This window comes from Crocuta crocuta, unplaced genomic scaffold (genome assembly GCF_008692635.1).
Source record: "Crocuta crocuta isolate KB4526 unplaced genomic scaffold, BGI_CrCroc_1.0 scaffold141, whole genome shotgun sequence".
Taxonomy (NCBI): Eukaryota; Metazoa; Chordata; class Mammalia; order Carnivora; family Hyaenidae; genus Crocuta; species Crocuta crocuta.
This window is the reverse complement of record NW_027527951.1, coordinates 7,559,222-7,586,447: the sequence shown is the minus strand read 5'-3', so window position 1 is coordinate 7,586,447 and position 27,226 is coordinate 7,559,222. Positions and strand designations below refer to the sequence as shown.

The window sequence follows — 27,226 nt, the reverse complement described above, 5'->3', positions numbered from 1 at the left end:
CCTGCAGCACATTGTAAAAAGGCTCAATCGTGGTTGATTTTCCCATTCATGGAAATGAATGTGCGTTTCCTTTGTCTTCCGCTTGTTTCTTTTGTTTATTGTTTACCAGGGGTTGTGAGGTCTGCTCTTTAATGTGCTTTGTCCTTTGTTCTTTTGCCATAAGGTGTGAAGCCATTTAATTATTTGTCCTTTGCTCCTAGCTACCTCTCGTTAGCCATGCACAAAACAAAGGAAAATCATATCTTGTCCATCAGCTCCTCAAGCTGATGCCCTTAATGAAAAAGCTGTGCCCTTAATGAAAGACGAAAATTACTGTTTTAGCTCTTTGAGATGTCTAGTGATTCATCATAAACCATGCGCTGAAAAGCATCTGGAAAACTGGCATCATCTGGAAAACTGATAATTATTTTAATGTATGTAATGCAGAAAGCATCTTTATTTTTTAGAGTTGTACTAATGCTTTCAACTATTAGAAAAGATTAACATGCTATTTTCTTGAATCTAAACGATTTACTCTTCAGTGTCTTTAAATGTTATTAATGTGGTCTGTTTCAAGTTCTGAGTAGGAAAGAATGACACTGAAAAATTAACCTGGTTATTATCAAGACAAAAACATATATGGATTTTTTTTTGCACGGAATTGTAAATACTCAGTGCTCATTAGCTCCTGGCTCTGTTTCCAAGTGAGAAAAGGTAACCAGCATAACCATCACAATCAGGACAGGCTCTGTGTTTCTCTCCCTTTGCAAATCCCCAGAATGTATCTGTATCTACATACCTATAACTGTATCTATATATCTTTTGATAACTCTTCAATAATAGCATTGTTCATTTAGTGACACTGTCTTAAATCATAGCAGCTCTTAGAAACAAAACAGGCACACATATTCTTGCCTGTGATATAATTTACATAAGTATCTTGATATTGAAAAAAGGTTATAGACATGCAAAGCATCCCCCTCCAAAGCAGCAGGTCGCAGTGGTGATGCTTATTGTATCTGGAGTTTATGGTTTGGGCCAGGCTGTCACTTTCCCATCGTGTCTTCATTTATTATGCTAATTGACTTTCCAAGTGCAGGCTGGAGGGTATCTGCCCTGTGAATTATTCTCAGTTGGGGGCTTTTAAAAGCAAACCTGTTTTGTGCCTAAACAAACCCCAAAATCAATGTGTTTCTTTTCAAAGACGGGAGGGTCAATGCCACGGTTGTTTTGTTCCCATCCAGTTATGTAACCGTGGGGACTTGTTTCTTTGCTTTCAGTATTTGTACAAAACACATTAAAGCTAAACAATAGGAGGGAGTCATAGGAGCAACTCTTCGAGCTGTGTCTTAGTACGTCCTCCTAGGTTTGGGAATCTCAAATTAGTTCCATCTCAACTGCTGACTCGTGTGTGTGTGTGTGTGTGTGTGTGTGTGTGTGTGTGTGTGTGTGTGTGTGTGTGTGTGTGTGTGTGTGTGTGTGTGTGTGTGTGTGTGTGTGTGTGTGTGTGTGTGTTTTAGTTAGCTGGCACGCAACACACTTCCCCAGGGTTGTTTCCTTTTTCCTGAGATTTGGCGAAGGGTAAAGGGTCGGAGTCACATGGATACAAAGCACTTGATTAATGTCCAAGTCACCGCTGTGGCTGCCGGAGCCGCCTCCCCGCCAGCCCGGGCCGCGTGAGGCCGGAGTCGTGGGGCCGGACGCGCAGGTCCCGAGCCGGCGCCCCCTCTCTCGGGAGTCATCTCCTCAAAGGCTCGCGCCTTCCGCGCCAGAGTTCCAGCGGGCGCCCTCCCCTCTCCCACCACCCCAGTCTCTCCCCGGCATGTAAAGTCTCCCGTACCTCTCAGACTTCTCGGAGGCAGCAACTTTCCTTTCTGGCCGCGCGGGGCCGAGCACTAGCCGGCGCGCGGGGCAGCGCGCTGCCCAACAGCCCCGCGTCCCGCCGCCCACCATGAGCGACGAGAGCCGCGGGGACGGCCGCGCGGAGAGCGCCAAGGACCTGGAGAAACAGCTTCGCCTGCGCGTGTGCGTGCTCAGCGAGCTCCAGAAGACCGAGCGGGACTATGTGGGCACGCTGGAGTTCCTGGTGTCGGTGAGTGTGTCCCCGCGCGGCGACGGAGGCGGCGGCGGGCGGCGCGGGAGCAGACCCCGGGGAGGCCGCGAGAAGCGCGCGCAGCATTGTTTGCGGGGGTCGGGGCATGGGTCCCGGCATCGCGGGAACCACGGACCCGTGCGCGGACGCTGCTCTCGTAGGCGCGGGGACCCCGCGGGGATTGTTTCACGCCTGGACACGCACTGAGTTCCTAGGGCCTTGGAGAGCTGCGGGTTTGAAAAGTTAGCTCCAATGGGAGATGGCTCTTGGCCAGGGAACCCCTGCTACCCCATCTTTCCTCTTTCTTTTTAACCCCCTGTCCCGGCCTGCATTGTGTAATTTCTTTCCTTCTCTTCCTCCCCTGGGATTTTATTTTAAGGCTTTGGCTTGTTGATTGAAATCAGTCTGCTACATTCAGGTACATTTGGTTAAAAACCAAACCAAACCAAACCAAACCAAACCAACAACAACAATAAGAACAACAACAACAACAATAACAACAAAAACCTTGATTCTTTTGGAGCTTGAGTTCATTATTCAGATTACATGGCAGCGAAGTCCTTTTAGTTATAACAATCTTTGAAACATAGGATTCTGGTGGGGAGTACAGAAAGAGCAGCGGGGTTATGATCTCTAGCAGCTGTTGGATATTAAAGACACATGTGGTGCTCACCCCGTTCTAGCCCTACAATCTTCCATCCCCATCCCCCATCCTGTGTTTAAATTTGCTCCCTGCTCAGCTTCTGGGTTCCCTGTTAACACTGAGCCCAGGAGAGCTGTATCATTAAACTTGTGTTAAACAACTTCAAGATTTCATAGAAAGAACTGGCAGGAACTTCGTTTCAAAGTTTCAGGCTTGACGCATTAGAAGCCTGTTCTGGAAACGTTTCATTCATTTTAGAGCCAGAAGGGGCAAAATTGAGTGAAAGAAACTTGTGAGACATCACTCAAAAGTTGAATTTTTCCTACCCACTGTTGCAAAGACAAAGCATTTGAGGATAGGCTTCTCTCCACCCAGGTGCTTGGAAGAGCATCGTTTAAAGACCCAGGAGATTTTAGCCTTTGCAGTCTAACTCAAAACTTCAAACCTTCTGTTCCTTTTACCTCTCTGTTCCATAACCCTCTGGTCCCAAGGGAGATGTTTCAAAGGCCAAACTTCCTGCTCAGGGTTTAGCAAGATGTAAACTTTCTGCTTATAATTATGGTAGAGGAATTCACTTCTTTGCTGTAGCAAGGAGAGAACGGTATCTTAAGGGTATCTCAGGGGATGTAGGATGCACAGATTGACTTCTAGTTGACTTCTCAAATTAAAATCAGTGTCCCTGGGCCCCTAGGGGCCACATTCTTTGGAAATACTGGTTATTTGAGAATCTATAGGTGATTGGTGATAACTGGATTGCCGTGCACTTCCATGCAGCAATGTCAAAAAAGCATGTTTTTAAGATGACTTATTTTTACAAAGTTATTGTAATATCATTGACTGTATTCTCCATTCTGTACTTTTCCATGACCTCATTATTTTATAACTAGAATTGTGTACCCCTTAATCCTCTTTACCTATTTCACGTGTCCCTAGATTTCCCTCCCCTCTGGTAATTACTAGTTTGTTCTCTATATTTATGAGTATGTTTTTCTTTTTGCTCTTATTTGTTTCCTTGTTGGTTTTGTTCTTTTTGATTCCATTGTAAATGAAATTATATGTTGCCTTTCTTATTTAACTTAGCATATTTAACTTATTTATTAAGTTATTATTTAACAATTAATATTTGACTTATTTAACTTAGCATAATACTCTGTAGGTCTATCTATGTTGTCACAAATGGCCAGATTTCATTCTTTTTTTGTGGCTGAGTAATATTCCATTGTGTACCACATCTTATATATCCATTCATCTGTAGATGGACACTTAAGTTGCTTTCATATATTGTCTGTTGTAAATAGCACTACAACAAACAGACATGTACATATATCTTTTTGAATTAGTGTTTTTGTTTTTCTTGGGCAAGTACCCAGAAGTGGACTTACTGGATCGTCTGGTGCTTCTATTTTTGGTCTTTTGAAGCACTCCATACTGCTTTACATAGTGACTGCACCAATTTACGTTCCCACCAACAGTGCACAAGAGTTTTTTTTTCTCCATGTCTTTGTCCACCTTTTTTATTTCTTGTCTTTTGACAGTAGCCATTCTGACTAGTATGGAGATTTGACTTTTAATAGCTTCAGATTTGCTTTTCTTGAAACTTCATTGGTGACAAATTCCTATGGCTTTTGAAAAATCTTAGCCACTTCTTAAACTGCATTAGTCACTCTTTTCTGGAGACAGATGAAAAAAAGTACTATACAGAGTCATTAGTTCTACAAATGGACAGCTAACCTAGCCTACATTAAAAACCTATTTAATTAACTAACTAATTAATTAATTTTTTTACCATTGAAACTGTTTTAATGTTGTTGCAACTCCAAAACGCAACAATCATCAGCTTGTAAAGACCCAAATTTCAAATATTCATTTTAATTACTCCTTCATACCTATTTTACAAAATAAAGGCAAGAGACATTTAAGTCCTCCTTGTTCTAGTTGTGCTATGTTCCTAACTTGTTTTCTACTACTCTAGTGTATGCTGCATTTCCCATCAGATCCTATAAAAGAAAAAATAAAATAAAATATTAACCTCTGCTTCAATGTATGGTTTCCAGAATCTGCCAGAACTGGGGAACTGGGCAACAAGGTGTTCATAAGTCTTCCATGCTTTGTCTATAGGTTGATTCTGTGCCTCTCGAATTAGAAAGCTCCAAGCATCAAGGTCATATGGATTCTCTTCTAATTTCTTTTCAGCTTTCTTAATCTTCTCTGGGACATACTCAGCTGCCTGCTCCGGAGCTCAGTCTCCTGACATGGCCTTAGCTGATTAGAAAGTGAGAACTGGCCCACAATGCAAAGCTAGGAAAGAAAAATTAAACTAAAAACCACCCCAAGCCAGTAAAGTTACCCCCTGCCCAGTGGAGCCAGACTGCCAACACGAATCTAAAAACCAATTTATTGATCTTTATTTAGCATATCAGGTTATCTTCTAATCTTAACACTTGATTAAAATTGAAAGCATTGCTGTATAGAGTTGGATAAAAAATTGTGGGAGGTAGAAGTAAATTGTATGTACCTATTTACAAGTAGGTTATTTAATAATTTCATTCTTCTTATTTCATTCAGAAATTACGGACCCTTCCACTTTTATTTTTATTTGTCCGTTATTTGTGCACAAACGTGCGGTATTTGTGCACATACCTGTTCACACACGAAAACATACTAATTGGCCTGAATATCATCCTAAACAAAAGTTTACCCTGACTTCCTTTTAGACAAAACCATCAAAACCTGAGATCTACTTATAATACACTTTTAGATGTTCTTTTTTGATTATTTCTTTTTTGAGTATTATTTATAGCAACACTAAATACCCATGTATTTTATTTGGTCACCTTCAGTTAATGTAGTCAATCTAGTTTTTGTTTTTGCCTAAGCTAATAATATGCCAAGAGCTTTTAAAATTTTCAAACCCCTTGGCCTGGCAATTCCTCTTCTAGGAGTCCATCTTGAAGGACTGTTAAGAAATGCAGAAAGAGAGGGGCATCTCGGTGACTCAAGTCAGCTAAGCATCCGACTTTGACTTGGGTCATGATCTCATTATTTGTGAGTTCGAGCCCCGCATCTGGCTCTTTGTTGTCGGCATAGTGACCTCTGGCTTCGGATCTGCTGTCCTCCTCTCTCTCTCTGCCCCTCCCCCACTCATTGTTTCTTCTCTCTCTCTCTTTCAAAATAAATAAACTTAAAAAAAGGAATGGAGAAAACAAAACTTATCTTAAAAAATAGCTGTATTATCAAATAAGTTCAGTGTTACATTTGTTGAAAAAATTTGATAGTGCATTTCTCCATCAAATATAAGTATTTGTCAGATTAGTCATTGTTTCAGATTTCTTTCATTGTTTCAGCCATTAACACAGATGAAGGGTATTCTTATCTTTATTATGAAGAGATAGAGAGCATATTTTTAGTTTTACCAAGAACATATTTTTACTTACAGGCCCATAAATAATCAAACAAAATGATATTTTTCCCCTTGGTTAGATGATCATATGACCTGAAGGGGAAAATGTTTCTTTCTCTAAGAAAGTTTTATACTTTTATACTTATTTTATAGTTCTGATTCCTCTCCTCAATTCAAGCCCTTTGCCTTTATTTTTAAATTTTTTTTTAATGTTTTATTTATTTCTGACAGAGAGAGACAGCGTGAGCACGGAAGGGTCAAGGAGAGAGGGGAGACAAAGAATCCGAAGCAGGCTCCAGGCTCTGAGCTAGCTGTCAGCATAGAGCCTGATGCTGGGCTCCAACCCACGAACTATGAGATCATGACCTGAGCCAAAGTCGGATGCTTAACCAACTGAGCCACCCAGGTGCCCCTCAAGCCCTTTGCCTTTTTAACTTTTTAGGGAGAGAACAACTTTCTGTACTTCCACTCCCTAGATAGCTGTCCCCTAGAGTGGCCTATTCTTTCCATGGGCTCTCAGGCTTCTCTTGCTCCTTGGTGGCCCTTACATCCTTTTGTATTGCTACAGGGCCTACAGGGCTCAGTTCTTTCAGGAACCTGTTCATGATCCTATCCCTTCCCTCCCCACCCTGCTGGAGTACTCACTGCTTTCTACCCACTCTTCCCTGTAGTTACTTCTTTCCTTTCACCAAAGGAAGCTTGTTCATGTATTTGTTTACCTTTGTCTCATTCTACTAGAATGTAAGCTTCTTGAGTACAGGCCCATATTTTACTCATCTTTTTCCCTAGAAGTTTGTGCAGTGCTTGTGACATTGCAGGTACTCAGTAAATACTTGCTGAATGAATGAATGAATGAATGAATGAATGAATGAATGAATCAGTGACCCATCCTCTAACCTCCCACCCCATTTTTTTAAATGTTTACTTATTTATTTATTTAGAGAGAGAGAGAGCATGAGTGGACAAGACAGAGAGAAGGGAGGGACAGATTGAGAGGGAGAGAGAGAATCCCAGACAGGCTCCACACTCAACACAGGGCCTGATGCAGGGCTCAATCCCATGTACCACGAGATCGTGACCTGAGCCAAAATCAAAAGGACACTCTACTGACTGAGCCACCCAGGTGCCCCCCCCATCGCATTCTGAAGGACAGTTTATTATCCTTCAAATTCTCAGTTTTGTTTTTCTTCCATTTGGTTGGTATAGATAGTGGAAGTTATTTAAATTTTACTCAGGCACATATGAATTTATGTGACAAAAAGTTTTAAATTAAACATGTAGTACCTGCATTTAAAATAAACAGTATTTAAATTAGGCATTGTGCTATTAAAGATTTTGTAACACACCATTATTTCAATTCATTGTATTCTAAATTTTCAGTTGATATCATGGGTAGGTTACATTATCTGGATTAGTTATTTTTAGGTCATAGATAAAATGCAGGGAGTGCCCAGATTTGCTTGAATGCATGTTCTTGTTTTGCTTGGGAGATGGAATTTTGTGCTTTATTAGAAGTACCCTAAAACATTTTGTCTAAAGACATGATTTTCTGGACCTAATACCCAGAATTAGTACAATAGTGGGTTGCAACTGATTTCCTGTTTGTAACCCTCCTAGGGCATACCAAGATCAGGATGGCTTCATAGACCTATTCGAGTGGACAGGAAAAGGGCAGAGCAGGGCTAGCTTCGTGAGAACGTGTATCCTGTGCAGTTTGCACTGGCTACATGCTCCAGAGGACCTGGAGCTCGGTTCAGTGCTCTGCTAGCACCATCTTGAAATTTTTTACAAGTGAAGTCCATTGGGACTGTGGAGTGTGAGTACAGCAGATACAAGAAAGAAAAACGCTTTATATTTCAGTACCTCTAGCAGCACTTTTTTCCTGCTTTTTGAACAAAGACCTCACACTTATTTTACACTGGACCTGGAAAATCATGTAGACACATTTCACTATGGCATTGGAGGCAGGATGGCAATATACATTTTGTCTAAACCGGGATACTTCTTTTTTTGTAAAAAAAAAAAAAAAAAAAGTTTTATTATTTATTTTTGAGAGAGAACATAAGCAGGGGAGGAGCAGAAAGAGAAGGACATAGGATTCGAAGCAGGCTGTCTGCACTGACAGCAGCAAGCCTGATGCAGGGCCCGAATCCATGAACTGCGAGATCATGACCTGAGCTGATATTGAACACTTAACTGACTGAGCTACCCAGGCATCCCTTAACTGGGGCACTTCTGAGAGTGAAAGTGGGAAACAGATAGAAACCCGGATTGTCCTTGGCAAATCGGAATGCACTGCTGTTCCACGTTGCAGACACATAAAGACAAAAGACTTTGAGCTACATGTCTTGTCATAAACAAAAGATTTTGAAATTTGTTAACTGGCTAGGCATTGACCTCAGATACCCCAGAATCTGAATCCTGTGTCTAGTTTACCAGCTAACTTTGTGCACACTCCTAAACTTTACAAGCACCATTTGCTTCATCTGTTAAATGGGGAAACAATAGCATTTCTCATAGTTTCTGTAAGGATAGGGTGTATCCCTCGGGCTCTGCCCAGTCCCTGGCTCACAGGGGGAGAGCCCTATCAGTAGTTACTGTTTTATCTTCTGATGTTGTAGTTATATACAGCTATACATGCTGGTCATCATTAGTATATAATTTTTACCTGCATGGTGTTCTCCTCTACACACACTCTCTCTCTCTGAGTCTCTTCTTTATATCCTTCCCTGGTGATTCCTTTCTGTCCATGCAGTCCTTCTTCCCATGATATTCTTGTAAATAAATACTCAGTTGATTCAGACTGTGAGAACACTTTGTATTCTATGTAACAACAGCCACAGTTAGTATGGTGTTTTACAGTTGACAGTAAAAAATTGCATATTTATGATCTGATTTGGCTTAATATATGAGTCTCTCAGTTCTTTCAAATAGTGCTCCCTAGAGCTCCAGGGTTCTGTGGTTTGGCTTCAGGGGCCCTTGCAGAGGGTGAGGGGGAAATGAATTCTGTGGCTTCAGGCTCTCCACTTAGCCTTTCCTAGCATAGCTGCACCTTCTTCTGATTTGTGCTTTTGCTACAGCAGTTAGAAAAGCCACTTACCTGAGAGAAAACTCCAAGAGAGTAAGAAGGGTATATTTATTTCCTATGTACAATTTTCGTGGCCTAAACATAGTGCTGTGCAAATAGCAGATGCTCAAGGAAACAAACAGGCAAATAAAACAAAAGCAAACACCACAAAGTCCAAAAACTTCTTTCAGTTACAATCTAATTTTTCCAGGCAAGGATAAATTGATTCAACACATTATGCTTAGGTTTATGTCACAGGCTGAATTGTGTGACCCTCAAATTCATATGCTGCTGTCCTACCCCTCAGTATACAAATAATCGCAATGCTGTGTGGGAGGGGCAGTGATAATAAGCAAAGTTGCATGGAGGCATCAGGGCACTCCTTGAGTCTGGGGTCAGGGGAAGTTTTGGGAAAGAGGTGATGGATGGCTTCTGAAGGATGAGAAGGAATGCCAGCCTGGGAAGACAACTGCCCATCTGGAAAGAGCATCATGTTCCATGTGACCTCGGTATGACGTTGCCTGGGAGATAGTGAAAATTCTTCGCTAATGGAGATTGAAATATTCTGTATGCTTTTTGAGTATTTTGGGGTATTGGTAGGGGATGGAGTAAGTTCAGTCCAGTTTGAGGAGGATTCTGTTTTTAACAATTCTGACTTTAACCAAGGGTAGTGTGAAATCAATTGTGAGGGGATACCTTCTCTCTTATTAACAATAAACAAGATTGAGACAGCCAAAGTTGGCACTGGAAAGGCATATCCTGCGGGAAAATGTTTCCAGGCCAAGATTTCCTGAATCTGTGTCTCTGAGTTTTACCTAGGGATTCCTTCCCCTCACTGCCTATGCCTTCCTCTCTCACTGGTCCTCAGCAATCCACATAAGCACATAGAAAAGGCTTTCCCTCGCTTCTCTAAATCTGGGACAGGTTGTCATCTTCAAAACATTATTATTTACTAGGGAAGAACACAGGTCAGTAATCCTAGAGTCAACGTGAAACATAAACATAGTCTAGCTTGTAAAATATAATTTCTGCTCATACCAAAGTGGTCTTTCTCTGAGGGTCTAGAGACTCTGATCTATTTTTATCCGAATCCTTCAGATAGGTCCCAACTGATCCCCCTGGCTGGGCACTACTCCTGGGATGATTTGGCAGATGTCTTTGTTTTCTAGCTATTAGCTCAGATGTGTATACATGAGGATGGCATCAGGAAGCTGCCGTTAATGTCTTGACTCTTGTAGTGATTATGTCACAGATCATTCATAATATTGATTTTTGTAGTATTGGTCATATGGGCAGAGCCACTCTGCCCAGAGGGATGTATCTTTTGTCTTATAGTTTTGTCTGCATAATTATACCTTATTATAAAGCTGTTAATATAAGAATAGTATCTATGGAGATTAGCTTTGTTTCTCAGCAAAAGAATTCTGTCAGTGAGATTGAAGAATAAAAGACTGGAATCTACTTACCCATTAGGAGTTTCTGCCATTGCATTGGTCCAGGTAAGAAATGTGGAATGTCTGATCGAAGGTAGAAGGAGCAAAGAAGATAGAATAAAAACCAAACCACAGACAGACAAACAAATACCCAACATCTCTGAGAGAGTCTTGGGTAGAACCTTTGGTATTTGTGTTCATTCAGAAGTGGAGGTTTATGTAGAAGGGAGAGTAGAGGGTGGGTGCTTCAGCCTGTAGTTTGAAGACACGATGGATAGTGTCATTAACTGAGAAATGGAATGCAAGGGACAAAACAGCATTGGGGGGAGGAGAAACATGAATTTCATTTTGCACCTGCCAAGCTGCAAATTCTGCTGATTTTTGAAGATAAGAATATGAAAGGTAAGAAAGAATTTGGGGCAAAAATTGGAGATCTAGAAGAAATTAAATAATTTCATTTATGTTGAAACCGTCAGATGGATGCAGTGCCATAAAGGGAACAACTTGAGGGGAAAAAACATGCAAACCAAGGGTGGGGTGTTGGAGAGCCAGCATTTAAATGGTAGAGGAAGAAGTAGGTTGCACCGGTGTCTAGGACTGAGACATCAAAGGTTGAAACAAGAACCAGAAGAGAGTGGTCTCTTGAAATTCAAGAAAGGATCTTGTTCCCAGAAGAAAGCTTTCTTTAAAGTGTCAGAACTTAAATTTTCTTTTTAATTTTATTTATTTATTTTGAGAAAGGCAGAGAGAGTGTGAGCAGGAAAGGGGCAGTGAGTGAGGGAAAGAGAGAGAATCCCAAGCAAGCTCTGTACTGTCAGCACAGAATCCAGTGTAGGGCTGGAATTCACAAAACTGTGAGATCATGACCTGAGCTGAAATTGAGTCCCATGCTCAACGGACTGAACCAACCAGGTGCCCTACTTTTGAGAACTAGGTAGGGTGCAGACTGAAGAGGCCACTGGCTTTGGCAGTTGGAATGTCACTGGGGTTTAGCTTCAGTAGTATGTGTGACCAGAACCCTGACTGAGAATGATCTGAGATGTCAGTGAAAGCTGAGTTGGTGAAGACCGATGGTAAAACTGTCCAGAGAGTTTGGTGGTAAAATGCAAGGGGAGAGATAGGTTAGTAACATAAGGGGATGACTTTGTCCAGGGATGTTTGAGGAAGATGAGCATAGCCAAGGGAAGGAGATAATGAAAAGGGAACTGAAGCAGCTACAACAGAGTGTTGTAGAAGTCTGTGACATCTTCCTGTAAACCATAGCAAGAACCCCTATGTCACTCAAAGATAAGGAAGATACTTGGCAAGATTCACTGCTGTGAAACACCCATGGCAACACATTTTTGCAGTTTCTGACACTAAAGAATGAGCCAGTTGTCTCTCGTATATTTTTGAAATTCTGCTTCTTCTCTAGTCTAGCGCTTGCAGAACTGCTGGGATGGTCTTTGTACCTCCTTGTGAACACTCACCAGCTACACTGGGACAGTCGGCTTAAGTGCAAGGTACAGAGCATGGGTTTAGGGAATCTGATGACCTAGGTTAAGGTTATGGCAATGAAATTTACAAACTGTGTAACTTGGGGCAAGTTACATCGCCTTTGTATGCTTAGTTTCATATTTGGAAAACACATTCAATAACATTTCACAGGCTGGCTTGAAGTTCAAAGCAGCTTCTATAGGTAAAGTCCTGATAGGTGGTAAGCCTTTCTTTTTCTTTCTTTCTTTCTTTCTTTCTTTCTTTCTTTTTTTTTTTTTTTAAACTCCCCAAATCCCACTTTATCTCTCTTTCCTCTGTCTCTCCTACCCCATAGACTGTGGCACTTCCTGAGACCACCTAGCTTGCTCCTGAGCCCTTTTTCTTCCTGCCTTGAAACATGCAGGAGGCTTTAATAGGTAAACAAAGGTCCTGAGGAAGCCAGAGGGGCCTTCAGGAATGCAGGAGATATGTAGTTTTGGGGAGTTGAGAGTCAGGTTGTAGGTTGGGGGTAGGGAGTAAGGATGAGGGTGGGATGTGGCTTTCCTCCAGGAGGCAGGAAAGGATGTAGGTCCCAGGATTATTTTAGAGGTGAGGAGAGTTGGAGGTTTCTACTTGATGGCCTTTATTCCTCTATGAAATTTAATTATTGTTTTCTTTGTGCTCTGTATTTGTTTTGTTGTTTGTTTTTGCTGAGACTAAGGAACTATAAAGTCAGTGGTAAACATTTGGAACATACACTTTTGAGAATAGTAAGGGGAATTGAATTTAGGTATCTGAGGTTAGATGTTTGACCATTTTTGTATAATCATTCTTTTAAGTGTGACTTTCTTAAGTATAACATATAAATTTAGAAGTCAGAGTAGAGAAGTGGCATCTCCTGATTTCTTATATTTGTTATGACTATAGGTTCAAGTCTTGGAAATAATGATATAATCATTTTTAAACCATGATACAAATTGTGTAGAACTTACATATCTTCACATTTAATGTCTACAGCCATTACTGTGTGCACTTTTTAAAAAGAAACGTTAATTTTTAACTGACATTTGGTATCATTTCATTTTTTTAGTACTTGTCTTTTTTTCTTAATATTTTATTTATTTCTGTGAGAGAGAGACAGTGTGAGCAGGGGAGGGTCAGAGAGAGAGGGAGACACAGAATCTGAAACAGGCTCCAGGCTCTGAGCTGACTGTCAGCACAGAGCCTGATGCGGTGCTAGAACCCATGAACCGTGAGATCATGACCTGAGCCGAAGTTGGACACTTAACCGACTGAGCCACCCAGGCGCCCCTCTTAGTACTTGTCTTTTAACAATATTCTGAGTGCTCCTGCTCCTATACTGTATACAGTATCTGGTTTATGCTTTAATACCAAATAAAATTGCTATGTTTGAGTTTTGAGTACAATTAGTTTGACCTAAAAATATTTTTTTGGTTTACATGTATTCTTTAAAAATCTTATTTATAATATTTACTTTTTGTAATAGATGAGTTTTTATTCTGAACTTATTAAAATTGCATGAGCTATATTAAAATGAAGATCTTTGATTTATGATATTGTATTTGCCTCAAACAATCAAAAATTCAGGAAAAACACCCCTTAGTAAGTGTTTCTTTGCTTAAAAGTATGGTTGGGTCATTTTTTGAATGGAATTAAGTATAATGATTCAAAAATTGGTACATCTTATAAAAACTTACTTTTCTAATTTTTCCATTCTCATGAATGATTATTGCATTGTATCCAAGAAGTCAGTGAGTATAATTTTAAGAAGTTAGGTATGTTAAGTTGCGATTATGATTTTTAAAAATTTCTAGCTAGTATAGATGACTTCAGACTTTGATTCCTTGAATAAATTATGGTGTTTGAGGTTTGCCATATAGCTAAGCACAGTGTTCAAAAAAGGACCTGTGTTGTTCAAGAATATCTAAGCCAAGGACATTATGTTCTGTCGTTAATGTGAAATGAGTATTTTCTTTTAAAAGGCAAGCCCTTCACTTGAAAAGGTTAAATGGTACAATACTTAAGGAATGACTGCAGCTGGTTAAATTTAGAATATTGATATAGAAATATTCTCTGGGTTAATAGCAAAAATACAGCAATATAGAATATGAATGGGTAAAATTTTATTCATTTTAAAACTTTGTTTCTCGGGGAGAGTCACATAAGGGTTGATGTCTATGTTTGATTTTTCTTTGCTACTTTTGTTATTTTAATTATCTATTTAAGTTGTCCTCTTGCCAGTAGAAGAGGCTCTATAGATGCCTTCTCATGCCTCAGCTTGGCCTTGATTCATTCTTCTTTGGATTCTAGTTTTTTCCTGATACTATAGTATCAGCCCCCAAAAAAGGAATATTAGGATTCCAGAAACAATATCTTCCATTCCAAAGTCTTATTTCTGTCAGTAGCGCTTGGGGAAGAGCTATGGAAAGACATTATATCACCCAAATGTTAGCTTCATACCCACATATTCCAAGATTGATTTAATAATTCATTATTTCCCCAGAGCTGAAATAATGAAAGCAAAGTGGGTTTTCATTTTCTATGCTGTATATCTATGTGTTGGAGTTTGTATAACTTTAATATATGTTTATATGTTATATAGAAATATTTTTGTATTCATATATTATTCTCCAAAAAATTTTTGAATATTCTAGACACAACTTTATCCCAGTTTTTTTTGTACCTCTTAATAATGGGACCTCTGGCAGAGACTTCTAATTGCTACCAGTGTCCAATATTCTTTTCTTCCATAGGGATAAAAGTTTTAACTCAGGACATGATTGTCTAACTTAGGACTACATTTTTCAGCCGTCCTTACAGTTAAGTGTGGACATATGAGTAGGTTCTGGGCAGTGGGACATGAGCAGAAATGGCATGGGTAAATTCCAAGGTGTACCTTTGTAATGAAAGGAGTGTGTGCTCTCCCCCTTCTCCCTGTCTGGTATGAGGATGTGATAGCAGGTAATGAGGCAGCCATTTTGGACCATGAGATGGAAGTCACATGTTGAGGATAAAAGAACAAGAAAATAGAAAGAGTGCATTTATTTATTAAAGGAGTTTAACAGGTATCCTGTCAAAAATGGGCCTGCAAGATAATTCAGCATTTACTTAACTCTGTCCTGGTGTCTTTTTTGACATCTCATATTATTTTTCAAATTTTTCATTGATTTATGCAAATTATTAATGAATTGGCAAACTTTAATATATTTTTGTCTTTGAATAATCTTAATATTTTAAATTTATTTTTAGCTTTTCTTTAATGAAAGTTCACCAGTGATTTCCCTGGACTGCTAAAACTACATTCTCTTTTGCTACTGGTAAACTTTTGTGTTTTTTTGTTAGAAAAGAATAGTGTTGGGGTGCCTGGGTGGCTTAATAGTTGAGCATCCAACTCTTGACTTCGGCTCAGGTTATGATCCCAGGGTCATGAGATCGAGCCCTATGTCAGTCTTCATGCTAAGCATGGAGCCTGCTTAAGATTCTCTCTCTCTCTCTCTCTCTCTCTCTCTCTCTCTCTCTCTCTCTCTCCCCCCCCCACCTTTGTCCCTCTTCCCTGCACATGTGTGTATGTTCTCTCAAAATTTAACAGAAAAAGAATGGCATTATTTTTAACCTATACTTATATATTCTTTTTTCTGAAGACCATAATTTGCATGTTTGTTATGTTTATTTATAAGCATATTTGTTCAGCTGCTTTCGCTGAAGCCAAATGACAGTAGTTTAAACAACACTGTTGTGAATATAGAAGCCATATGTAATCAACATGGCTTTTTTTGTGTATCCTCTTGGAGCTGTAGTTTTTTAATTTATCAATGCAATTGCATAACAGTGTTTCAGGGGACTAAGCAGCTCAGTGCTATCAGGTCATTCAGAGTCTCCTGTTCCTTCTATCTTATTGTTCCACGATCCTCTAGGAGCCATTACATCAGTGTCTGTAGGAGAGAGAGCCAGACATCAGCATTTTATATAGTTTTCTGGGTGGTTCCAGTGTGCAGAAGGTTGGGGAACCAATACACCAGGGTGTTCTTGACCATATGGTTAAGGCTGGCCTACAGACCCCTTTTACATTCTAGCCCAAGGGGGAGAGAGAGGAATTCTACACTTTGCTTTCATTCTCATTTCCTTGACCAGAACGTCATAACATGGCTGAACCAGCTGCAAGGGACACTGGGAAATGTGCTTCCTAGTTGGGCAGCAATGTGTATAGCTGAAACTTGGGGTGTTCTGTGATAAAATAAGGAAGTGGAAAATAAATATCGATGAGCAAGATGTGATTTTTGCCAAACTTTGGGCCCCAGGGATACTTTAGGGCTTGTTGTCTCAGAAAGTCATTTATATTAATTCTTGGATTCCCTTACTGTAAGAACCTATTATACTCAACATATAATTTGTATCATTTCCCTCTAAAATAACATATTCTTATCCATCTAGAAATCTAATATTTATTTATCTCTTCACATATGTTTATAAAGAGCTTTCTAAAAGGTGTTTTGTTTTTGTTTTTATTTTTATCTTTTCCCATTGGCTTCCAGTACAGGAAGAGTGAAGATATGGGAATATGGAGATTTTGTGTAAATAAAAAAAAAATTTTTTTTTCTGAAGTCTTAAACAAACAAAAAAACAGTCCCAGGAAAATATGGAAATCATTTAATATGTGCTTGTTGTGTGTCAGGCACTGCATATTCATGCAGAACTGCAACTCACAACTCCTTTCAAGGCTTGTGTATTGTAACAACACCTGAGTATGCACTAACCAGTTCCTCAGTAGAAGAGTGGGGATTTTGAAGAGGTCCATTGTGCAGCTATTCTAAGACCTTCTGCTGGTGATTCACTGGCCTGGGCATTTCTAGATTGTGGGAGCACTGTGATTAACCAGGCATCGGAAAACCAAGACAGGTGTTGGGATCAGGACGCAGAACATAGAAGCCAGAGTCAGGAAGTTGGTCAGAAGTTGGTCAATGGAACAGCAAGAAGCTCATGGTCAGTCCAAGATAGGGGTCAGAGCCAGGCAAGCACTCAGGAGCCAACGATTACCGAGTAGTCAGGAGTTTCCAGCACAGAAATGAGAAAAGGCAATGAATCATTAAAATTTTTTTTAACACTTTTTTTTGAGAAAGAAAGAGAGACAGAGCATGAGTGGGGGAGGGGCAGAGAGAGGGGGAGACACAGAATCTGAAGCAGGCTCCAAGCTCTGAGCTGTCAACACAGAGCCCGACACGGGGCTCAGAGCCCGACACAAAGCAACTCACACTGCAAGATGATGACCTGAGCTGAAGTCAGACTTTTAACCGACTGAGCCACCCAGGTACCCTAGAAATGAATCATTAAAAAAATAGACAACCTTGGTTCTACTGTTGGTTATCTGTTAGTGTATATCATTGCTAAGACTAGTTTCAGTGTAATTAAATTCCTCTTGGATCATTTTGTATCTCTAAGTATTTATTTACTTACTACTTTATAGCTGGTGAACTCTTGGTTTTATATGTTAAATATTGTTTCTGTGTATCCTTCATATGATTAGATCACTTTATGTTTGAAGCAAGGATTAAATTAAGCCTATGTGCACACACATACCCTTTGCTCTCCAAAATGTATATATTGCTCTGCGTTCAGTGGATATTGTATAATTTGCATTAATGTAACTTCAACACAAATGAGGTGAACCATAGTTAAAATGATTGTTATTCCTAGGAGTGTTGTACTTTCCGGACTTCTTTTGATAGGATAGATAAGGGAGAGTAACTGGCATTCTGGTAGCCCCCGGGTGATGTTTGATAAATAACCAATGTTATACAGACATGGCCATTTTTCTCAGCTTCTAGCAAGGATAGTTAGCACAGCTGTATAATCTTAAGAGTCCAAAAGGGAATCATACTATAGATAGATGAATATAGCTTTCAACTAAAATATGAAGTTGATGTTTCTCCCACATATTTTTCAGTGAGCTAATAATTCTCACATATTAGTTGTACTTCCTCTGTATGGTGAGATTTTTTGAGGATAGCAAATATTCTTTGGGCTTGAAGGCTATTTTTATATTAAAAATTATATTATACTTAGAATGACTTAATTATAGGGGATATAATGAGCTAGATGGCCAGAAATTTTGAAAGTTTAGTTGATACTTGAATAGATACTCAATTTTAAACATTCACCTTTCTATAGTTGAGTATTTGGGTCAGATTCAACTTTAATGGCATCAAGAAGATATAAGTAAACCTTAATGAGAGGTCCACGTAGTCAGCCAAGATATTTGAAAAAAATTTTAAAAAAACCCTCTGCAAATTAGATTTAAAGAGAAAATTGCAGCCTTACTATATGGTGTCATACATTTTTTCTACAAACCATTTCTTTTCCAGCTTGTCAGAATTCAAAGTTCTAATTACTCTATGATATTCTAGAATTTTCTTTAGTATTTAATATGTACTACATGAAATTTGCAGTAATTTTGTAATAAATAAAGGCAGACCAGACAATCTGTAAACAAATGACCACAAAATGGAATCAGAGTGATTTTTCTTTTATTTCAAAACCAACTTATTTGTGAAAAACCTTACTTTTGACATAGTGCAATTTGTATGTCAGATCAATTAAAAAAAATATGTCTAACATACCAAACCTTATGATTTAGTCTCTCCGGTAATTGTTTTCAAAAACATAGAGTCCAGATATTTTGATTATTTATATTCCAGGGTATATTCATTGAGCACATGCTGTATGCTGATCACTGTTCCCGGCTGGGAGAATAAATACAGAAATGAAATATCTGTGTTTCATGGAGCTCCCTTTCTCAAACAAGAGACACAAGACAAATGAGTAAAATATTTGGTATATTAGTGAGTTTAAATAGCAAGGAGAATGAATGAAGTAGATGGGAAATAAAATTCTTTGTGTGTTCTGTTTTGACATTTTATATAGGATGAAAAGGCAGGAAGTCACTCTGTTCTGCAAGTTCCTAAGAATATTTGAAAATGATTTTTTTTTTTTACTCTTACCTTAATAGGCACTATGCAAGAGAAAAGTGCTAATCAGGTCCCTTGTTCAACTCTTCAGTATAATTATAATTTAGAGGTTAAATTAAACTCAGATATGCACAGCTAGTAAAGTTAATGGAACAGATTAGCAATAGCTTAGTGACTCTAAGACTTAAGGCTTCAACTAGTTAATTCTTGAGCTGTCATTTTACACTGACTTTAGTATAGTAGGCATATATATTGTTTGGAAGTACAGCAAACTAAAAATATTTGCTACCTCACTCTGTCACTGGTGTATGTTTATACCATTGAGAGCTTATTTTGTAGAGTGTTTACCAATATGGTTTCACATCCCAGCAGCTTTGTGTCTAGTGGGGATTGCAGCCAAGGTTAGAATCCATTATTGTGGGAACCAGCATCTGAGCAGTGCACCACCTCTGAGAAGCTTCTGCTGAAAATGAAGTGTCCTTCAACCGTGAGTGGACCGAAGCACTGAACAAAGAGGGTGGGGGTGAGAGATTGGGGATCCTGAATGTGCAGCAGGATCCAAAGCCAGTGTTGTAACTGCTACCCTAGATGATCCTAGATGAGTTAAAAGCTAAGGTATGGAATGCTTTCTCTCTCAAGTTTTACTTATTCAAGGTTTTTCCCTGAGAGAAAAAAAAGGAAGGGTAAGGAGTGTATCTGGCAGCCCCTCCCCACTCTTTGTTCTGATGGTATTATCTCCCTGATGGCCCTATAGAAGTGACTCCCTTGAGAAGTGTGGACAGCTGGATGCAGCCCCGTTGGGGCCTATAAAGTGTCATTGGGAGCCACAGCCAGAGACTTGGTGGGGGAGGGAGGGTCACTTCAGGCCTGTGGAAAATATTCCCTTTCTCCTCAGCATCCTGCAGCCTTGTTACTTGCCTCATTGTTAAGAGTCTGGGAGCTCGGATTCTGGTGCTGTAGTTTTTTTCAGGGTTGGTTCTATTAATGATATTTTTAAGCAGCCTTTTGTGGAGCTTCATTCTTTACTGAATTTGTAGCACAAAGGAAGGGTAAGAGAGTTATTACTTTTGCCATTACCAACTTCAGTATAGAAATTTGTGAATAATTATACTTATATTAGACTTTTAAAAAGTATAACTGAAGGGAAGGGATTAGCTGGCTGTATTTTTTGATAAGGTTATGTACTTTCCTCTTCTGTTTCTCTTTAGAGACTATTCTATGGCTAATACATCATAAAAGTTAAAAGGAAGTGCAAACACAATTACCACAGAGAGTTGAGATCTTTTCCATTCAGTTCTTTATGCTATTTGTGACTTGTCTGCCTGATTGTGTCTACATAAGGAAAACCTTGGGATTCTTATCTATCATTATCAGTGGCACTGGTTTTGCTTGTGTGTGATTCTGACAATACTGGGACAAAATCAGCCCTCATCGTACCAAACTAACCACAAGAATGTGTACAGAATACATGCAGGGAGCTTTAAAGGTAAGTACATTTGCCTAATGCAAGATACAGTGTGAAGAGGGAAATTGGATATAGAATGAATTTCCCTTTACCTGTGAACAAAATGTTCAGTGCCATCAGTAGCTCTTACTTGGGGGCTTTGAGATATTCTGCTCCTCTCTGCTCTGCGTCTGAGCACTCATCCAGTCCCAGCATCCCTGGAGAAGGTGCTGAGATGGTGTCATTAATCAAGTGTGCAGTGAATGTGGGGTGGGGTGATCACTGGGAAGCAAGGCTGGGTTTAGAATTTGATCTTAGATAACATCTGGACATTTCGGAGGTCATGAAAAGAACTGGGGTCAAGGGTTAACACAGCAGAGGTCTGCAGTGTGGGACACAGAGCCGAGGGAGCAGCTTTAGGGGGTCTCTGCCATCTTTTGCATTGAGAGATATTTCTGCTCCTTAGCCCTTTCCTGTGGATTCTGGTGGACTCTGGTCTAGGCATCCCCTGTCCACTTCACCTTCAGGAACCTCTAGCAGACTCAGTTTTTCTAGACTCCCTGGGTAGCTTAGAGTATGGACTTTAGGCTTATGATAACTTCTGAGGGATGGATGATCACATAATACTAAAGATTAGAACCAATGTTTGTAATCCAAGGAGAGGTAGATTTTGACTGCTTTCATTAAATTCATTTCCTTAGATGATTAGAATAATCACTTAATTCAGTTGGTTCATAGTTACTCCCTTCATGAATTTTTTTCACCTAGAAAGGTTTATTAATGTTTTATGATTATTGTGTAATTTAGAAGACTACCCATCAGATGCTAGGCCCTTCCTTAATAATTTAGGTCGGGTTTTATTTAAAAACTGAGCCATTTGGAAAAGCTTGCAACTTTCCTGACAATTTGTTTGAAGTTTACTGTTTATTTTGATCAGCAGGTTCACTTGGCTTCTGCTGTGTAAACACTCGGAGGGTCTCCTTTCAGTTCACTTATGGTCCCAGGTGGACACAGATGAAATGAGTTGCTACAAACAAAAGGGACAGAGAATCTTTTTTGGTTATCATCTGAGCCTGATTTGTCTTTATATCCTATAATTCAATTTTCTATACTTCGATTTGTTCTAATTCCTGGGATCTTTAATACTTCTTATCCTTGATTGTTTATACTGTTGTTAAAATTTGTTTAGAAATTCAGAAAGTATGAAAGAATAATAAGAGAAATCTGTTAAATCTCCATTTTGGGAAACCAAAGAGCATTTTGGTTTTGTTTGTTCACTTGATGTTTTATGTTTGAGTAACAGTTGTTAGAGGTTAAGATCTTTTTCATGGAATCATAATGTCTAAATTTCACATAAAACAGTATTAGGTCCAGATACAGTTTAGTCTTTAAACTGCCACCTCAAACCAAAAGCAAAAATGAATAAAAAACTCCAAACCCCACAACCTGAAATGAGAGCTATTCCTATTCATAGGAAGAAATACTGTAATGATCATTAGCTTTTCAACAACATGGGATTAATTATCCCAACAAAAATAACAATACCCCTAATCTGTTTTCACGCTTCTATGTCTCTGATGGAACCAATTTACAAATAGAGGCTGACATTTTATTTTGCAGTTCTCAGCCCCACCAGTCCCCTGTGGAGATTGGACTGGGCTGCCAATTTGGGAAAATACACCAAAAATACTTGGAGTTAGGAGTTCTCACATTAGTAGCTGCAAACTCATGTTTTCTTGATCAAGAGGTAATCCTTTTTTTACTTCAGAGTAAGAAATGTGAAATATATCAAGAAAAAATCATCATTCTCTTCTGAGAGTATGATGCAATTGATGTCATACACAAGGCTACTCAGAACCTGCTAGAGGATGGCCTGCGGGGTCTGGACACAGACCAGTGGTACAGGGCTCCCTTTCTCACCTGCGGACGCAGCAGAGTTCGCACTCTCTGAAGCATTTATCAGTTATATTCTTATACCGATTTACCTAATACAAACAGATTCTCTTTCATCTGTCATGCAAGTGACTAAGAGTGAATGTCTGTGGTTTTTGAGTTGATTATACTTTTGATGGGAATTATTGGACAGGTAGTCTCATACTATGGTTTTGCTTTTATAGAACAGTGATTAACATGATTTGACCGAAGGGTTGGCGTAGGGGAGTAGTGGGTGGTCAGGGTGACCCGGGGTCAGATGGTTGAGTGGCTTTCAATGCCAGCAGAGTAGTTTAGAATTACTGGTAGATAGTGGAGAGGTAAGGGAGGTTTTTGAGCAAGAGTCTCAGAATTGAGCCTTGATTCAGGAAGAGTTGGCTGACAGACAGGCTTTTAGGAATAGATTATAGGAATGGCTTCTTTGGGCACAAGTGAAACTGGAAGAGACCAACCCATTAAGCCCAACAAATATTGGGAAGGTTAAATCAGCAGGTAATATGATGAGGCCCTCCCTCCAGACCAGCTTAATTAGAATCTTAGGCGGAAAGAGAGTGGAAAGTCAGGAACTAGTATTTTTTAAAAATCTCCCAAGCTGATTTCAGTGCATATATAGGGTTGAGAAATACAAGGCAATGAATAAAATGGCATTTATATATATATATATACACACACACACACACACTCATATTGGACAGGTAGTCTCATACTATGGTATGAGTATATATATATATCAGCAATTGAGATGAATCATGGTTTTCTAATATGCTGCTAAACAGTTGATCAGTGTGGTTTAAGTTGTGGGCATGCTTTCTTAAAAAGTGAAAGTGTTCCAAGCTGACAAGGAGGCAAACAGCACAAGTCAGAATTGGAGTGCATTATGGAGTAGTTTAAAAACCACAACCAGAAAGACATTATTGAATTAGCCAAAATGATCAGAAATGGGGCAAAGTGATCACAATCATGACCCAGAACAGGCTTTTTCTGCAGTTGAATATGCTTAGGAATTTGTTTCTCCCCTTCCATGCTTTGCTCTAGTTACATAGACTTCTCCCAGATACATAAACCTCTAGAAGAAAAAAAAGGAGGTTTTGTTTTGCTTTTTAAGTACTAGGCAGTGGGATAGTTAAATTGGCTGCTTGGTACAGTGAGATCTGACTTCTGGCCCTCCTACTACCTACTGGGGAAAGGGAGAAAGTAACTGATGTGTGCCAATCAACTCCCATGGGAATTCATATATATTATTGTTAACCTGCACAATAGTCCTGTGATATAGGGATTAACCTCCCAGTTTTATGGGAAATAAAAGGAGGCTCTAGCTTCTGAAAGAGCGCACATATACTCTTGCTCCCAGCCCTGTGATATTTCCCCTGTGCTGTCTCAGCAAACATAAGAAACAGTGGAGATAAACTGTGAGTGCAAAGATTAGTATTATTATTGTCATTATCAGGTATTATAGAGATAACCCAGATGTATAGCTCATTCAAGGTTACATGAAGGTAAATTACAAAGGAAAATATGTGCAAAAGAAAACAGAGTTTGTGACCATACCCCAAGAACAGAAAAGTTAGGCTGAAGACTCTCCTCACATTTTCTTTTGAATCTAACCCTATTGGCTTTTATTCCATCATTCCACTAAACATAACTTTGTCCAAGTCACCAGCGATATCCATGTTACTAAATCCAGTGGCCACTTTCTCAATCCTCATTTTGCTTGACCTAATAGAATGTAGATCTTCCCCTCATTGAAACACTTCCTTTCAGGACAGTATACTCTTGACTTTCCTCCTGCCTCTGTACTCCATCTTCTCAGTGTCCTTTGCTGGGTTGCTCATTTCTCCATAAGTAGCTGTTGGAGCCACACGGTGTGTATCCTAGAGCTGCAGGCTTCATTGCTCTGACCATTTTGCTTCTCTAACATTTATTCCTTTGGTGGTCACCCTGAACTTGAGTCTTGAATGTCTGTGTCACTCCATGGATGTTTAAGAAGTGTCTCAAACTTAACATGGCCAAAAACAAACTCCTGAGTAGCAACCCCCCCCAACTCTCTCCCAGCCAAACCTCATCTTTCTGAGATCTTACTCTTGTCAGTAAACAACTTAGTCTTTTCTCATTGACCTCATCTAATAGTGGCAAATCCTTTTAGCTCTATTTTTAAAAAACCAGACTTTACATCCGTTCATGATGAAAACCTTCAACAACGTAGGTTTAGAGGGAACATACCTCAAGATAATAAAGGCCATATGTGAAAAACCCACAGCTAACATCATCCTTAATGGGGGAAAGCAGAGCTTTCCCCCTAAGGTCAGGAACAAGATAAGGATGTTCACTCTCACCACTTTTATTCAACATAGTACTGGAAGTCTTAGCCATAGCAATCAGACAACAAAAAGAAATAAAAGGCATCCAGATTGGTAAGGAAGAAGTATAACTTTCACTATTTGCAGATGGCATGATACTGTATATGGAAAACCCTAAAGACTCCACTAAAAAACTGCTAGAATGGATAATGGATAAATGAATTCAGTAAAGTTGCAGGCTACAAAATCATTGCACAGAAATCTGTTGTGTTTCTATCAGTTGAAAGAGATATTAAGAAAAACAATCCCATTTACAACTGCACCAAAAATAAGATACATAAGAATAAACTTAACCAAAGAGGTGAAGCACCTATACTCTGAAAGCCCTAGAAAGAAATTGAAGACAACACAAAGAAATGGAAAGACATTACCATGTTCATGGACAGGAAGAATAAATATTGTTAAAATGTCTATACTACTAAAAGCAATCTACACATTTAATGCAATCCCCATCAAAATACCAACAGCATCTTTCACAGAACTAGAAGAAACAATTCTAAAATTTGTATAGAACCACAAAGGAGCTTGAATAGCCAGAGCAATCATGAAAAAGTGAAATAAAGCTAGAGGTATCACAATTCCACATTTCAACCTGTATTACAAAGCTGTAGTCATGCACAAAAATGGACACATAGATCAATGGAACAGAATGGAAAGCCCAGAAATCCAGGATTATGTGGTGAATTAATCTATGACAAAGGAGGCAACAATATGTGGTGGGAAAAAGACAGTCTTTACAACAAATGATGCTGGGAAAACTGGATAGCTACATGTAAAAGAATGAAACTGCACCACTTTCTTACATCATACACAAAAATAAACTCAAAATGGAGTAGACACCTAAATGTGAGATATGAAATCATAAAAATCCTAGAAGAGATGACAGGCAATAATATCTATGGCATTGGCCATACCAACTTTTTCTAGATAGGTCTCCTGAGGCAAGGGAAATAAAAGCAAAAATAAACTATTGAGACATAGTTTACTAAAAAGCTCCTGCACAGCAAAGGAAACAGTAAAAACAAAAGACAGCCTATTGAATGGGAGAAGATCTTTGCAAATGACATATCTGATTAAGGGTTAGCATCCAAAATGTATTAAAAACTATACAATTCAATACCAACCCCCCCCAAATAATCCAATTAGAAATGGGCAGAAGACTGGAACAGAGATTTCTCCAAAGAAGACATCCAGATGCCCAACAGACAGATGAAAAGATGCTCAACATCACTCATCATCAGAGAAGTGCATATCAAAATGGTAATGAGATCACCTTGGACCTGTCAGAATGGCTAAAACAACAAAAGAAACAACAGGAGTTGGCAAGGATGTGGAGAAAAAGGAACCTTCTTGCACTGTTAGTGGTGCAGCCACTGTGGAAGAGCGAATGGAGGTTTCTCAAAAAGTTAAAAATAGAACTATGCTATGAACCAGCAGTGGCACTACTGAGTATTTACTGAAAGCATAATAAAACACTAATCCAAAAGGGATACATGCACCTCAATGTTTATAGTGGCATTATTTATGATAGGATATGGAAGCAGCCTAAGTGTCTATCGGTTGATGAATGGATAAAGATGTGCCTACACGCGCGCGCACACACACACACACATACAGACAATTGAGTAGTATTCGACCATAAAAAGAATGAAATCTTCCCATTTGCAAGGACATAGATGGAGCTAGAGAGTATTATGCTAAGTGAAATAAGTCAGCTAGAGAAAGACAAATACCATATGATTTCTTGATTTGTGGGATTTGAACATAGAGGAAGAAATATTGCGGGAAACCATAAAACCGACTCTTAACTCTAGACAACAAACTAATGGTTAGCAGAGAGAAGGCAGGGGGATGGGTGAAACAGGTGATGGGGATTAAGAAGTGCACTTGTGATGAGCATTGGGTGATATATGGAAGTGTTGAATCACTATATTGTACATATGAAACTAATATAACCTGTATGTTAACTAACTGAAATTAAAACAAAAACTTAAAAACATTCAGACTTTAAGCACTTTTTGCTACCTCTGTCCACTCCTCTTATCCTGTTCTAGCAGCTTCCTGCTTGGTTTCCCTGGATTCCTACAACCAGGGTAGCTGGGGTGATTCTTTGAAAACATGTCAAGTCATTTCACTTTTTTGGTTTAAACCCTCCAAGTACTTTTCATCTCCTTCCAAGTAAAAGCCAAGGTCCCTCTAATTTCCTGTGATCTGCACTCTTTTCTGTTACCTCTCAGTCTCATTTCCTGCTTTTCTTTCATGCGCTTCCTCTGACCACAGTCATCCCTTTGCTGATGCTCAGTAATGCTGGGCATGCTCCTGCCTCTGGGCCTTTGCACTGTTTGTTTCCTTTGTTTGGAATGCTGTCCTCCCAGGTACCCTCATGGCTAGGTCCTTTGCTTTCTTTGGATCTTTGCTCAGGTGCTACTTCTCAATGAGGC

The 27,226-nt window shown here is 39.3% G+C and overlaps 1 protein-coding gene and 1 pseudogene across 1 annotated transcript in view; one reads left to right on the top strand and one right to left on the bottom strand.

Annotated features, from left to right (window-relative positions):
* The first annotated feature begins 1,930 nt into the window (after positions 1-1,930).
* PREX2 (phosphatidylinositol-3,4,5-trisphosphate dependent Rac exchange factor 2) overlaps positions 1,931-27,226 on the top strand; it is a 288,146-nt gene continuing 262,850 nt past the window's right edge. The window contains exon 1 of the mRNA XM_077752494.1: positions 1,931-2,071. Coding sequence (XP_077608620.1) covers positions 1,931-2,071 — 141 coding nt within the window. The remainder of the gene's footprint in view (positions 2,072-27,226) is intronic.
* Positions 4,587-4,968, bottom strand: LOC144221990 (cleavage stimulation factor subunit 3 pseudogene; annotated as a pseudogene).